This window comes from Chinchilla lanigera, unplaced genomic scaffold (assembly GCF_000276665.1).
Source record: "Chinchilla lanigera isolate Chin_1 unplaced genomic scaffold, ChiLan1.0 scaffold00025, whole genome shotgun sequence".
Lineage (NCBI taxonomy): Eukaryota > Metazoa > Chordata > Mammalia > Rodentia > Chinchillidae > Chinchilla > Chinchilla lanigera.
In genome coordinates, this window is record NW_004955426.1 from 11,803,327 (window position 1) to 11,817,962 (window position 14,636).

Consider the following 14,636-nt stretch of genomic DNA (forward strand, 5'->3'; position numbering starts at 1 on the left):
AATTCTTGTAGATATTACTTTAGTGAATATGAACAAAACAAAATTACTGCATTGCTGGTATCTTTAGCACAAAAGTGGAAGTGCTTTAAATTTGTTTGAATGATACATTTTAAATGCTTTAAGAATAATTAATACCTTTGTTATGAAGTTTTTTCTACATCAGAGCATAGAAAAAACTAAATGAAAAAATAGTCTTACCTAAGTTATGTTAATTTGGATGCAGTCTTCAACATTAAATATGTCTCTATCTTCTTACCTGCATTTAATACAATTTTGAGCCAAGATATTTAGTTCATGGAGAAAGTTTTTCATCCTAGGAGAAAAGAAAAGCTGGAGACAATGTAGTTGTAAAAACTGGTTTATTTTTTTAAAAATAAATACAAAAATATAAATATAAAACATTAGCGGATAGAATTTGATGAAATGAAATTGCACAAACGTTTGTATACCAGATTGCATATCACACCTACTAACACCACATGTACATACTTGTAAAATTTAATGTACAGACAGGATATACCTTAATTTTTTTTCTTCATCTTTTTTAAAAGCTTCATTTGCAAGGGCAGGGCATGTATCTAAAAGATGCGGTTTGTGAGGTTGCTTAAGGGACACTATCCTGTTCATGTTTCTGAAATTATCTTTTATTTGCTAAGATGGACAACACTGAATTTCCATAGCTTTGGCTCTTGGAAGTGATTAAATAAAATGTCGTGTATATTCCATGAGACATCCTACGGAAAAGAATTAATTTAATTAATCAACAAATTAAGAAGGAAATGGGAAAAAATATTGTGCTGAGCGGCAGGAAAATTTCTTCTGAATATCAAATATTGTGAAGAGGAGACGGTGTGCAGAAAGCTCTTTCTCATGTTGAGCAGAGCATACACCGCGGTTAGGAGTCTTTGTCGCTGTCCCCGCCACCATACATTTCTGCTAGCTTGTTAAACCGAGGCCCCCATTCCCGGAGGTAATCGTAGTTTTGGTCTCCTTCTGTAGTACCTGATTCTAAGGAGCTCAGAGATTCGGCGATGGAATCGTTGCCTTCGTAGGCGTAGGTCGCCAACGAGTCGTAGGGAGGCGCCGTGGGGTCCAGGTCGTGCTCTCGGAGCCTCTCGTTGATGAAATCCCGCACGTCCGTGGTGTCCGGGGCAGTGGGAGTCCTGCGGGGCACGAAGAGCGTCTCGGGAATGATGTCTCGGCGCAGCTTTTTCTCCTCCATAGCTGCAGGATTCCTCAGGGTGCCGATATCAAAGGCCTGGGTGTCCTCCTCCCCACCACCTTCGTCATTATAGCTCACGATGTTGTCTCTGATGTCTTCTTTAGACAAGATCAGAGGCTCTTTCTTCCTCTGTCTTTTCAGAGCTGCAAAGAGTACTACTATCACTTGGGGGAAGAAAAGACAAGAAGATCCATTAGCAATCTACTCAAACCGTAAGGCGCAGACGCATTCGTGTAAGAGGAGTGTAAGTTACTAAAATTTTTCACGGCTTTAGCATATAAAATGACTTTAGCAATTTCAAAATTTGGGAGTGGTGTGGGGAAGTTTTTAGCCACGTTGGGGGTCCTCAAGAGCAAAATTTCTGATTTATTTTTAGAGTAACGTGAAATAGTCTTTAAATACAGTGACACGATTTATCTATTTTTCTAAGAACCTTTTAGTTTCTGATTGTATAGAAGATATTGATCTTTTGGAATCCTGACTTAAAATGTTATGTATGGATAAAATGAACTCAGCTTCAAATCAGACAAGAAAGGATGAAATATGCCCACATTTTAAAAAATCCTTAAATAATATTAGAAATCAATATTTTTCAAGATATATGGAGGAATGGTAATAACTTTGTGATGGATTTAAATAGTTTTTACCTTATTAAAGAAGACTTATTATTGGAGAAATAAGCAAGCTATTCACACATAAGATGGGTTTTCAGACTTACAATGTTTTCCTTGGAAATATGTATCTTGTGACAGAATTTCCTCTAAATTGTTAGTCCATATAACAACAAAGACCAAATTCGGCTGACTACATTGAATTAACTCCAAAGAAATTATGAAACGGGGCTGTGTCCCTCTTAAGCAAATGTAGATCCACAAGTAGAAACCATATTACTCAGAAAAGACATTTCTACATTTCTATGAAAAAGTAATAAGAATAAAAACAATAATGTTAATGCCCATAACAGTGGGAATACATAAATGATAGGAAAAATTTAATATTAAATTCACCTGACTGCTTTAGAATTTTACACAACTATTCACTACATCAAAACATTTTTATCCTAATCCTTTAAAATAATTTGGAGAGACACAAAAATTCTATTAGATGGGAAAAGAAAGAATAAATCTTATCATCTTAAATACCTATATTAAGCATCTTTAAAGAAAAAATGTTGAAAGGATAGGAGAATCTTGTTATAATACCAACAATTACTGAGCTTTTAGAAAATATATATAAAATGCTCAGACTACTGTCTTCAATTTTGCATGTCAGCAAAAAGAAAAGATATTTCTAATCTTGACAAAAATGAAGGTTTATGTGCACTGTAAGTATTCTTTGCCTTAGAGTGATTTAAAAAAATAAATCATTATAAAGGCAGAAAAATGCAGAAATCACAAGTCATTCAAGTTTTTGAGTAAATATCTTTCACTTTTGTCTAAATTCATGTATTAATGCACCACCAAAATGTATGATAGAAAGATGGCAAGACTAGCTTTGGTGGTTTTTTGTTTTTTGTTTTTTGTATTTTTAATCAATCTTAGCATCCTAGGGGAGAAGAACTTCTACAAATGAAGAATGAGACTTAATGAATGAACTTCAAGTCCAAGATCATTTCTCTGCTTCTGGGAATGTCTGCATGTTTTTTGGTTAGGGTCAAAGGGATACTACCAGCAACAGTTTTAAGCTAATGCAACAGAAAGTAAATTTAATCTGACTTTTAATTCAAAAGCAGTTAAAAAACAATTTACTCTAGGTTATTGAATCAAGTATAATTATGTGGAGCACAAGAAAATCAGGTAAAGAGCTATTTTAATATTACTTCAACAAAGATATAAGACAGTGAGGCCTCCATACAGGGCTAATAAAGAAACGCGATGGACAGAAACTTAAGAGACTGGAGACTTGAGAATACAAGGTCTCACAGAAGGGGCTTTGGCTCACATACTCAGAGGTGTGTGGCCTTGGAAAATGTTTTAAATATTTTTAACTTGCAGGTTCATTATGTATAAATGAGATTAATCACTTTACACACTGCATACTTTTTTGTCAAATAATAAAATTAAGTGATGATTACAATGTTTGACATACAATAAGCACTTAATAAAAGTTTGTGACCATTAATGAAATTTTACTAGGAATTTTAATTTTAATATATTTCAAAAGATTGAATTTGTCTATTTAATGTAAGATACATTAAAATATTTTACATAGATTAAATTTCATTTTAATTAACATTTAATTATGCATATTTACAATATACTATTCAAATTTCTATTCATTGATTCAATTACTGTAAAGCAGGTTACGGGGCTGGGGGTTTAGCTCAGCGGCAAAAGCGCCTGCCTGGCACGCGCAAGGTCGTGAGTTCGGTTCCCGGTACCGGAGAAAAAACAAAAACAAAAACAAAAAACAAAAACAAACAAACTGTAAAGCAGGTTTATTAGCTTCCTTTTTTATTACTGGAAAGCCAAATTATAAAAATAAACTTTTATCCATTTTTACATGTCCTGTTAAATGTAATGACATTTATTATTCTTTTCTATACATGGAAAAGCCTTATTCTGCCTTATTTTCCATCGCAAGGAAATATAAAATGCACATTTTTAAATGAGCATTTTCACTTCCTGAACTGTATAAAAATCTAAATTAGCCAGGATTTGTGGTGCTTGCCTGTATTCCCAGCTATCTGGGAAGCTGGGAGGCTGAAGTAGTAGATCACAAAGAATAATCCACTTTTCATTTATTTCAGCACAATACTATAGTGTGAATATGGTGTGATAAATGCACCAAAATTGAAGCCTCTATTTGGTTGCTTTAAACAAATTAAATATATGATGATGAAGTATTTTAATACATTTTTATTACTGTAGGTCCCAACTTCATATTATAACTTGCTCCATAATTATAAAATATTACTAAAATTTATTTTATAGTATTATTTTCAAGTTTAAAACAGGCTAAATCGTTTCATTTAACTTTGTTTTGTAAATATGAAAATTTGACAATAGCTAAATATGGGATGTTGGTAGAAAATCCTTCTGTTCTGACGACTTTTTGAATTGTGTATCTTACAATAACTGTCAACTTAAACCTTATCATTGTGTAATGTTAACTGAGCTTTGCTAAAGTCTAAGTTTCAGAGTTGGAATTGAAACACTATTATATTCTTCCAGCTCACCCAGCTCGTACTATCCTCTTGAATAGGAGTGCACTAGCACATCATCAAGGAAGAAACAATGGCATTCAGTATGCTTTTATACTCTCAGGAGAACAATAACAGGCCGGGTACAAAGTAGTTGGGTAACTGGGCGTGGATGCGTCTTCCTTCATTGTTTCACTCAACAAAAGCTTCAGAGAATACTTAAATCCATCAAAATAGCCATCAAAAGTTGCAGGAATTGCAAGTGTGTACCTCTCATCATTCCAAAAGCCATTTTGTTGTCCCTTTTCTTTGACTTTCCTTTATTTAATGTATTGTAGTGAAAGATATATTTATATATAGGCACTATAAAATATATAATATGTAATATATAATATATATTGGTTTTTTAATTCACATCTGAGTTTTGAATTCATATCCAATAAATAAAGGCCAATGACTATATTCACAAAAAAACTCTATATGTTTATACATTGGTTTTGGTTAATTGAGACAGGTAGTTCAGGCTGGCTGAGACCTCACTATATAGCTCAGGCTGGCCTTGAACTTGCAGAAATTCTCCTGCCTCAGGTTCATAGCTTATACATTCTGATCAGGTAGAGTATCTTAATATAAAAAATGTTCCATGTTTAATTTACATATCCAAGTTTGGGAGATAGTTGAGGGAAGGTATTTGAATAGTGATCTTTCCAACTTGACAGCATACTACACGATGCCGGCATTCTTTCAAGGTCCTTACCTAGCAGAATAATGATGCAGAGGAGAATGGCAATCAATGCCCCGGTGCTGAGGCCAGCAGGGAGAAGCAGGGCCTCCGCGCTGCAGGACTGCATGTTGCCTTGGCTGTCGCAGGCGCACACTCGGATGCTCAGTGTGCCTGTACTGCTCTGGATTGGGTAATCATTGTCTGAGATCACCACAGGCAGGAGATAGGTACTTATTTCATGTCGGTTGAAGCCATTCTTTCTTGTCAAAATTCTGGCAGTGTTGTCTAAAAAAAATTTAAATATGCATATAATTGGACCGGTAGATTTGTCTCATCCTTATTGCGATGGTTTGGCATAAAAATAAAATTTCTTCATATAAAATAAAGAACTGTTATGAATGTTACTACTCAATATGCTCAATACCACATCTTTTTCAATATTATGGATTGTTTCTTCACTACATTTTCAAATAATTACTCAAGCATGGTTACAAAATGGTGAATTTGTAGCAATGAATAATTTACCAACTTTACATAAGTGAGGAGATTGTGTTTTTTAAAAATCACGTTATTTTTTATTTACAAATGTGTGAGTGTGTACATGGAACATATGTTAATCCAATACACATGAAGAAATCATGATTGTATACATTGCATGCATTGCTGCATTGTTCCAGTATATAACCACCTGCAAGAAAATTATTTAACATAATATATATTATTTAACACACACACACATTTTATATATATATATATATAAATATTTGTCTTTATATTTATATATTATTATATATATATATAAATATATATATATATATTTGTCTTTTTGAGGCAGGATCTCCTCATGCAATTCAGTCTGGACTTGAGCTTACTTTGTAGCCTAGGCAGGTCTTGAACTCCCAAAGATTCTCCTGCCTCAGCCTCTGGAGTGCTGGGATTACAGGTGTGCACCACCACACCCAGATAATAGTAGTTTTTTGTTTTGTTTTTCTTTTTGGTTTTTGGTACCAGGAATCCAACTCAGGACCTTGCTCTTGCCAAGCAAGTGCTTGTTCCACTGAGGTATATCCTTGGCCTTTTATTTAACATTTCTGAACATCAATTTATGTTTATTCATCAAAGTTGAAATTTAAAATATGTGTATAATATAAAGCATTGTTGGAAGACAGAAAGACCCAGTATAATGATTGTGGACTGCATAATACATTTTCACAAAGATGTAAGGATTTAATACATGGTAATGTTTAACTATGTAGTATAACTCTACTGATTTTTTCTTTGACCTAATAACTCATTTAGTAAGTGGGGGTTAAAAAGATTTCTTCTAGTCCTAAGTAACAAATACTTTTAAAGACACTGAGTATAGCACCTTCTATCTTGTTTGTTTATATAAAGAATTTAGTCTTGGTTAGTGGGCACTTGGGGGTATATAAAATGCCAACATAAGGAAAGGAGTTGGTCATTTGCTAAATTAATAATCGGGACAGAAAACAAAGTGATAAGGCTTTGGAAAGATAGTGGTTGAATAAAAACTAATCATTTTCTAAATTATTAGCCAGAAGTTAACTGCATCAGTTGACTATATAAGCTAGGGAAGCAGCAACATAAAGTATACATAAGCAAGTTTTAAAACATCATTCAAGATGCACTACCATCCATTTTTGTCCTTCTGAATCCCACACTAATAGTAAAATCAGCATGTCTGTGGAGAGTTTCCAAAAGTTCTTACCTAATCTTTTAAACTTTTCATGAACTTATTAATCTTAATTTTGTAAACGTTTCACACATTGAGGAAAATCATTTTTTACCTTAAACTAATCATATTTCAAATTATTTTATTAAATATTTATAAAATCATAACACCATGTTTAATATAACAAGACACAACAAACTATTTTAAAAATATATTATTTCATAATATCAAAAGTATTTAAGATGATAACTACAAGAAGGGTAATACTAAGGTGATGTCTGTGTCAATGTAATACCTTTATAGTTCACCTAAAAACAGAAAGTAATGAATTTACACAGGATTAAATTAAATATTCCATCATACTTTAGTGGCATTCTATGTAGTAAGATATCACTGTTTAAATTCATATGGGATTCTTCTCTGCACTCAGTAACTTATATAGAATCAAGGACTTATCCTAGTACAATGAAATGATAATGTTTGTCAAAAATTAATTAAGGTTAATCTTCAGTGGTTTCTCTAGTAACTTTGAAATGCTATGTTAAGACAATCCTGTTTCAAGTCTGTATCACCTTTTAACACGCGGTGCTCAATTTCAAGTGAACAGAAAGCAAATTTAAAAAGAACAAGGAGCAGGTAAGATATTGTCAATTCAGTACTGTCATTTCAATATTGCAAATTCAGCACTAAGGACAGCGACTGCCGAAATTATGAAGTTCGTTGATCAAGCTCAGTAAATTAAAATGTAGGATGTTGTTTACCTCAAATTCAGATTCGACTTTACACTTTAGAATTTGAACTTGCCATTTTTTTTTCCCAATCTCATTATAACGTTAGGTTCATAGAGTGACAGAACACACGGACATTTCAGATATTTGGAATTAGTAAAAACAGATTTCAGGGGATACTGTATCTTCAACTGATTTGTGCAAAGATTATATTAGATGCTATGTCTTAAATAGTTGCAAGAATGTGAAATAATTCACTGTCTCAAACTATTTTCCAGGGCTTAAACGACCACTAAGTACTTATGTAGTGCGTAGCTCTACCAACTTGTCACACATTGTGAGGGAAGTATCGTAGCTATGATCATGTATTTACTAGACCTGTTGTGAAATGTGTACATTTGCTAGTATTCTACCACCGATGTTCGTTCTAGCAAACACTCTGAGGCAATACATTTAACATAAAATGTTATTAAGTAGAGAAGAAACTAATGCTGTACTTTTGTTTAAAACATTTCTCATCATATGTGTTTATCAAGGAAAAATACTTTTAAAAATTTAAAAGTCATGAGCATTTTCATATCTTTTCTTTGGAAAGCATTTTTCTAACTTTTAAGCAAACAGGAAGTATAATTTGAGTCTTGAAATGTGCATGTTGTAGAGGAGAGTGGCATAAGATGTAACTGCAAAAATATCATTGCCCTGAATATTCCTACAAGCCACTGCGGCTCGTTTTCATTTCCTCACTTGTATTTTACGCCAACATGGTTCAAATGAATTTGTTGTTGCTAAATATCATCAACGTTTGCATAGCAGTCTGTCTTTCATTTTTTTTCTGATATTGTACCCTTTTTAGTTACAGAAGCTGTTACTCTTCCTAATAATATCAACCTTTACAGTACATGCAGACCTCTGTAACTTATTGAATTATTTTGAGTTCAACATACTACACAGTCAAACAAGACATCATTGTGATATATTGTGGAGTATCTGAGAAATACAAAATTTTGTAACTCAAATCAATCAATTGATATTACATATATTTTACTGCTTACTAAAGGGGAAATTTTCCATTAGTGTCATTTTAAATAATAGAGCAAAAGCTTTACAGTTTACCTTCATTATCTTGTACTGTGAAGTTTGGGTTGACAGCAGCTAAACTGAAGAAAAATTTTTGTCCACCTAAGGGGTCATCTTTGTCCACTGCACTTATAGTCTGTATTAACTGCAGAAAAGAGAAGGTTATGTAGTGATCAAATTTCCACATGCATAATCTGGTTTGTAATATGCAATTTTAACAACTCAATCTTATCATATAATTTTAAAGATATAGTCAATTTTATTCCTTGTGCTGGAATCTGTGAGTTAATTCATCTTTATGATTTTTTAATTTAATGATCTCATTATTTCCATTCATTTCGTCTCTATATCTCTCCAGAATATCATCTTTCCCTTGCAGTGATAAATGATAATGCATTCTATTCTTTGAAGTTGTATAAATTGAAATGTGTCATATAAATTTGAACGTTGATCTAGCAGAGTACATTTAATATGGAAAAATTAAGGAAATTATTTTGAGTTTGTCATTTCTTTTCCAAAATAAAGGGCAAAACCTTAATAGAAGAAGGTCAGTATATATAAGATAAGAAGGTCAGTAATATACAGGGGATTAATTAATATAAAGGGGGTTAATATAAACATAATAAGGTCAGTAATATAAAGTGTTACACTTTATATTACTTTTAAGAACAAACTCTTAAAAGGTGCTGGGGATTTAGCTCAGCGGCAAAGCTCATGCCTGGCAAGCGCAAGGTCGTGAGTTTGATTCCTGGTACTGGAAGAAAAACAAACAAACAAACAAAAAGAACAAAATCTTAAACATTACTTCTACAGTTATTTCCCACTCAATTGCACTTTCACTAAAATTATAGTTTTAAATTGAACATACACATTATGTGGAAGAATGGTAGATAAGGACTAACTCTAATTGATTTATGAGGTACTAGATAATGTAAGGAAGCTGTCAAGGATCAAAGTAATTTAACAGCATACATAATCAATTTGAATATTATATGATTATTACACAAATTCATATGATATATTTAATAATATATCAAATAGATATGTTTTTGGTACAGATTCTCTTTTAACTTACATATATAATACAATTTCTATTTTTGTAAAAGTTTTATATGGGTTATAAAAGTTCTTACAGATCTATATATCTATATATGTCTTTATGAATAGTCAAACATATGCATAACTACAAGGAATATATTTCTTTTGCACTAACTCAATTTAATCATTTATGGGTTTTGGTGAAAACATTTGCTGCTGAATTTTTACTGATGTAAAGCACTACGAAATTCATGTTAAGAACACTGGGTAAAATAATTTTAAAAATGCAAACAATCATTATAATCATTCTGTATTAAATTACTTTTCTCAAAAATGAGTTATGACAAAAATGTGACAAATATGATAATATGATAGTATAATAAATATGATAAATGATAAGTGATAATATGATAAGTGAAATATGATAAATGATAATATGATAAATATGATAAATAAGTATTATCCTACTTTATTCAAATTATAATCATTTACTTCAATTGATTCAAGAAATATAATTAACTGCAAAAATGTTGTCTAGAAACAATCAAGAAAAAATGTTTAAAAATTTGAATTACTTTAGAACAATTTAAACAATATGTTTAATAAATTCGAATTATAATAAGAATAAATGGGCCAATAATTATAAAAGTATAATATATACGTAAATAAATTAAAATGAAAATGTCAACATAATACTAATTAATACTACTTAAGATTTATTAATTCCAAAATGTTCCTTGACTGACTCGTTTTACAAATATAATAGGTGTTTCTTTTATAAATTATGATTTATGAGAGCAATGTGCACAGAGAAAGTGGTATTCGTCAAATAATGTCAAAAGTGCTACATTAGTAGAAATTCTTAGATTGATTAATCACTAAGATTAATATGTTAACATATATATAAGCACAAAAGTGACAAAAGCTTAAAAATAGAATTAAAGGTCTTTTTAAATAAAAATATACAATATCTCGAAATAAACATTTGTGACAATAATTACAAACTACAATGCCAGTTCATTGTAGTTCATAGTAAAACACTTCTGAGGACACATTTTTATACTTTTACCTAAATGTATAAGAAATTATAAATTGGTACATATTGACCTTACTAAATTTATTTTAATCAAATGTTATTGCATCATTGGTATACAGTTCAGTGGTTAATGGACACACTTTCATTAACTATAAAAGCAGTAAGTCAAATACATTAATGTTACAAAGAAAATAGAATCACATGGGAAGAATTTCGATCATACTAGAACATATTTGTGTGTATAAGACTGCTGCGAATGGAGACACTCTCTTTACAAAATGAAGATTTTTTTCCCCTTTAACACATAACTTGGCCTCTATTGTCTACTTTCTTCATACCAAAAATTTATTTCCCAATCTCACCTTGGCATTTTCAAACATTCATTCAATGTCCCACTACTCTTCTTTCGATAAGCATGCCATAAAGAGTTGCAATAGAAATCTGATGCGGTCAAACAAATATAATGAAAACCATGTCCCTTGGTGCTCTCTAGGCTCTTACTATATTATTTCCATTGAGGGCCAAATTCATTTCAATCCTATTCCAGTGAAATAGTTTACCACAGTTTGGAAACAAATATAACTTGGAGATATCTAGTATTCATTCTTAGCCCATGAAAACGACATACCGGTTAAGTCTTTCTAGGTTACCTCCCCAGCGAGGAAATATTTAGTTTTTATTTTTACATACTTCATGAACTTGTGGACTGTTTCAGTGATTGCACTATCACTGAATGTGAAATGATGAATGGATTTAAGATATGTAATGATGGTAACCTAGTCATTATATATTATCTTTTTCTGTGGTGAGACTAGGAATTTTATTCATGAATGTGTTCCTTTGTTCTGAGGAAGTGTAGGAATTTTGATGAAGTAATTAGATATTGTTCTATGGAAAATATATATGGGATGTTTTTGCCTTGATATAGCCTTATTTGCTGTTTGTTTTGATATATGCTACCGATTAGTACTTGGTTTGATAAGGTGCTAAGATACTATTGAAGGATAGAAGTAGCAGTGTCTTTCCTGAGGTGACTCTGAGATTAAAGTGTGATTTCTTCCCTTAGATACAGATCTCTGAGATAAAAGTTATGGAATTCAGTAACACAGTTTAGGCCTAAGAGAGGAACATTAATATTACATCAGTTGCAAGTTGCGTCCCTCTTTGTAAGGTGAAATTTCTTCTATACCCAGCCAAAAATAAAACCATACAAACAAACAAAAAAACCCAAGGCAAAGGAATAAAAGTAGGAGGATGTGAGAGTTAGTTTTATTTCTATTTTACTAATTTGTCCACATACCTAATGAGTGAAAGTATTCCCTATGTTGTTCTAAGTGTTACTTAAGGACCACTTAATTTTGTCGATTGTACTGAGATACGCTATAAATAACTAAAGCATACTCACAAATCCTAATATGTTCTTGCTTTCCTAGGAGGATAGGAGACCAAGCTAAGAAGTGAATTTCTCAAAGAGTTCAGTGAAGAAGTTTGTCAAATTACTTTGATTTGGTATGCTTGGATTTTATAACCTAGAATTCTGTCAGTTCATATGTAACAGTTTTAATTAAAGAAAACCATGCTTTAGTCCATAAGATAAAAATGACAACAAATAGTTCTAAAAGTAACTAGTATAGGGGACTAATATACATGCAGCAAGTTAGACAAGAATCATTAACAATGTCCTACCTACCAAGTTGGTAAAGGTATTTGAACTGTGTTTTTCAAAATAATCTTTTTCTTAAATATTTATTTAAATATGCCAGCAATTTTTTATATGCTCACAAGGTATGAAGTCATTATTAAATGGATCATAGTTAACTATGGAAAACACATACAAAAGTAAACAGAATTCATTTTGTGTATTTTTTTTCATTTTGTGTATTTTGAATATATTTGTAAATCTGTATTCACAGTGATTCAAATGCTGTGAAAAGATATCTCTTGAAAATGAAATAGAATAATCATAACGGGAGCAATACATGTAAGTAATAGCGGTTCGGGTAATTTATGTCTTAGCAAAAAGATTTTAACTTATGTCATGCTGAGCCTGCCAAGCAGAGGACTATTCGACATGGTATTTTTAGGGTAGACATGTTTTCATTAAGAAGGAAGTTAGAAGGAGCAAAGTCATTTAAGCGTTCCAAATTAAACATTACCATAACATTTTTAAATAAAAAATAAACGAGTCCAATTGCAGCAATTTTACCATCTCAGACAATGGACAGGCGATTGAATTCCTGTTAGAGCCTTTAAAGGAAAGAATTTGAGTTATGGCACAATATAATTTGCATAAGAAAGTCACAATGACATTGATGTTTATAAAAGCATTGAATGATGTCAAAACACAATACGGTTTTGCAATGGCTTCTCTTTCTTTAATAAAGCAGATTTGATTTCCAATTATCATTTATAACATTCAGCCTCCTTCTGTGAAGATAGCACTCAAACCAATTAAGAGCATTTCTTTTAGCCATACATACTGCAGCTTTTCAAACAACAAAATGAGTCCAGTGAGGAAAAGTTATAAATAATTATAAACAAGGGTGACACAGGAAGAAAGTTTTAAAGGGTGAAAACTGAGGCATTAATCACTTCCTGTATCAATGTAATTGTGAAAAGCAGTGTGTAAATATAAAGACCAAGCTTGACTGCCCTCCTTCAACATATGTTTGCATACATATGAACATTGATTGTTTTCCTGATCCCATACATTTGGGTTGTTCTGCACTCTTACTTCCAGCTTCCCTAGGAGTTATCAGTATGTATCTAATGGACACAGCAGGGATATTCAGGGCCTTGTTTCTTCCAGTTATTGAAGTTTTGAAAGTTAATGTGATTTTTTTTCCTTATTTTTCTCTACAGTTAACAAAATATTTTATTTATTAATTATTTTAGTGCATATCAGTTATACAAAGAGTGGGGTTCATTTTGCCATATATATATATATATATATATATATATATGTAATACACTTTGATTGTTTTTATTCTCTATGATTTTTCCTCTTTCTGTCTCCTGTTAATGTTATTTCTCATATCTCATCGTTTGTGCCAGTGCTAATTTTTGCTTTATGATTTATAAAGAAACTATGATTCTGGTACACTGTTATTTAAAATATTTTCAACTTCAAATACGTCAGTCACCTTTTGAAGGTATTATTTTCTAGGTACATGTTTAAATGTTTAATCATATCTCTCAAGATTGTGAAAGAAACTAGCCCACAGCTAAAAATTGTTCCATGTTTTTAACTCCGTAGTTGCTCACCTGTCCTGGTCTGGCATTTTCACATACAAATGTGTCGTAGAACACAGCAAATTGTGGGGCATTGTCATTAACATCCAGAATTCTCACAAAAACAGCCACACGAGTTGTCTCTTTGGGATTGTCTAGAAAGGAGAAGAAAATTTTGCTTAGCAAGATGTTTGTTCATTGGATTTAATTTATATTTATTTTATATATCTTGCAGATGTTGTGTTCACATATAAAGAAGCTTGCATTCATTCTAAAATAATGAGCAAATGCAATAAAGAAAATTACCACAGAGCCTAATTAACTAATCATGAATAGATTGTTACTGGGCACAAGAGTATTATTATTATATTGAAAAATCTTTGTAAAACTACAGCCCAGAGGTACTTATTTCAGATTTTATTTGTGCCTTTACTATCCCAATATATAAGATAAGAACAACTATTTAGTAGATCTATATTATATATCACTACATCATTTAATATTTACCATTTTTAGATGAAGAAATATTTTTAAATAAATTATTTGCTCAAGGTCACTATTTTTAAGTGGTAGTTGTTACACTACTGCCTAGTCCTTTCACCACTTTTATCACTAAAATGTATTTTAACAACTATTATAAATATCCATTCATAAAGTATAAAATAAGGCTAGTAATTTTACAATTTTTCTGGATATTTTACAAGAAATCACAAAGAAATAATTATTTTTTATTAAAGTCATCACT

General features: G+C 31.5%; 1 protein-coding gene across 1 annotated transcript in view; it reads right to left on the reverse strand.

Moving 5' to 3' along the window:
• Nucleotides 1–342: 342 nt before the first annotated feature.
• Nucleotides 343–14,636, reverse strand: part of Cdh10 (cadherin 10, type 2 (T2-cadherin)) — a 170,383-nt gene continuing 156,089 nt past the window's right edge. The window contains exons 9-12 of the mRNA XM_005386142.2: nt 13,925–14,046; nt 8,623–8,731; nt 5,122–5,373; nt 343–1,386 (exon numbers count right to left, since the gene is read on the reverse strand). Of these exons, the coding sequence (XP_005386199.1) occupies nt 896–1,386; nt 5,122–5,373; nt 8,623–8,731; nt 13,925–14,046 (974 nt within the window). The 3' untranslated portion in view covers nt 343–895. The remainder of the gene's footprint in view (nt 1,387–5,121; nt 5,374–8,622; nt 8,732–13,924; nt 14,047–14,636) is intronic.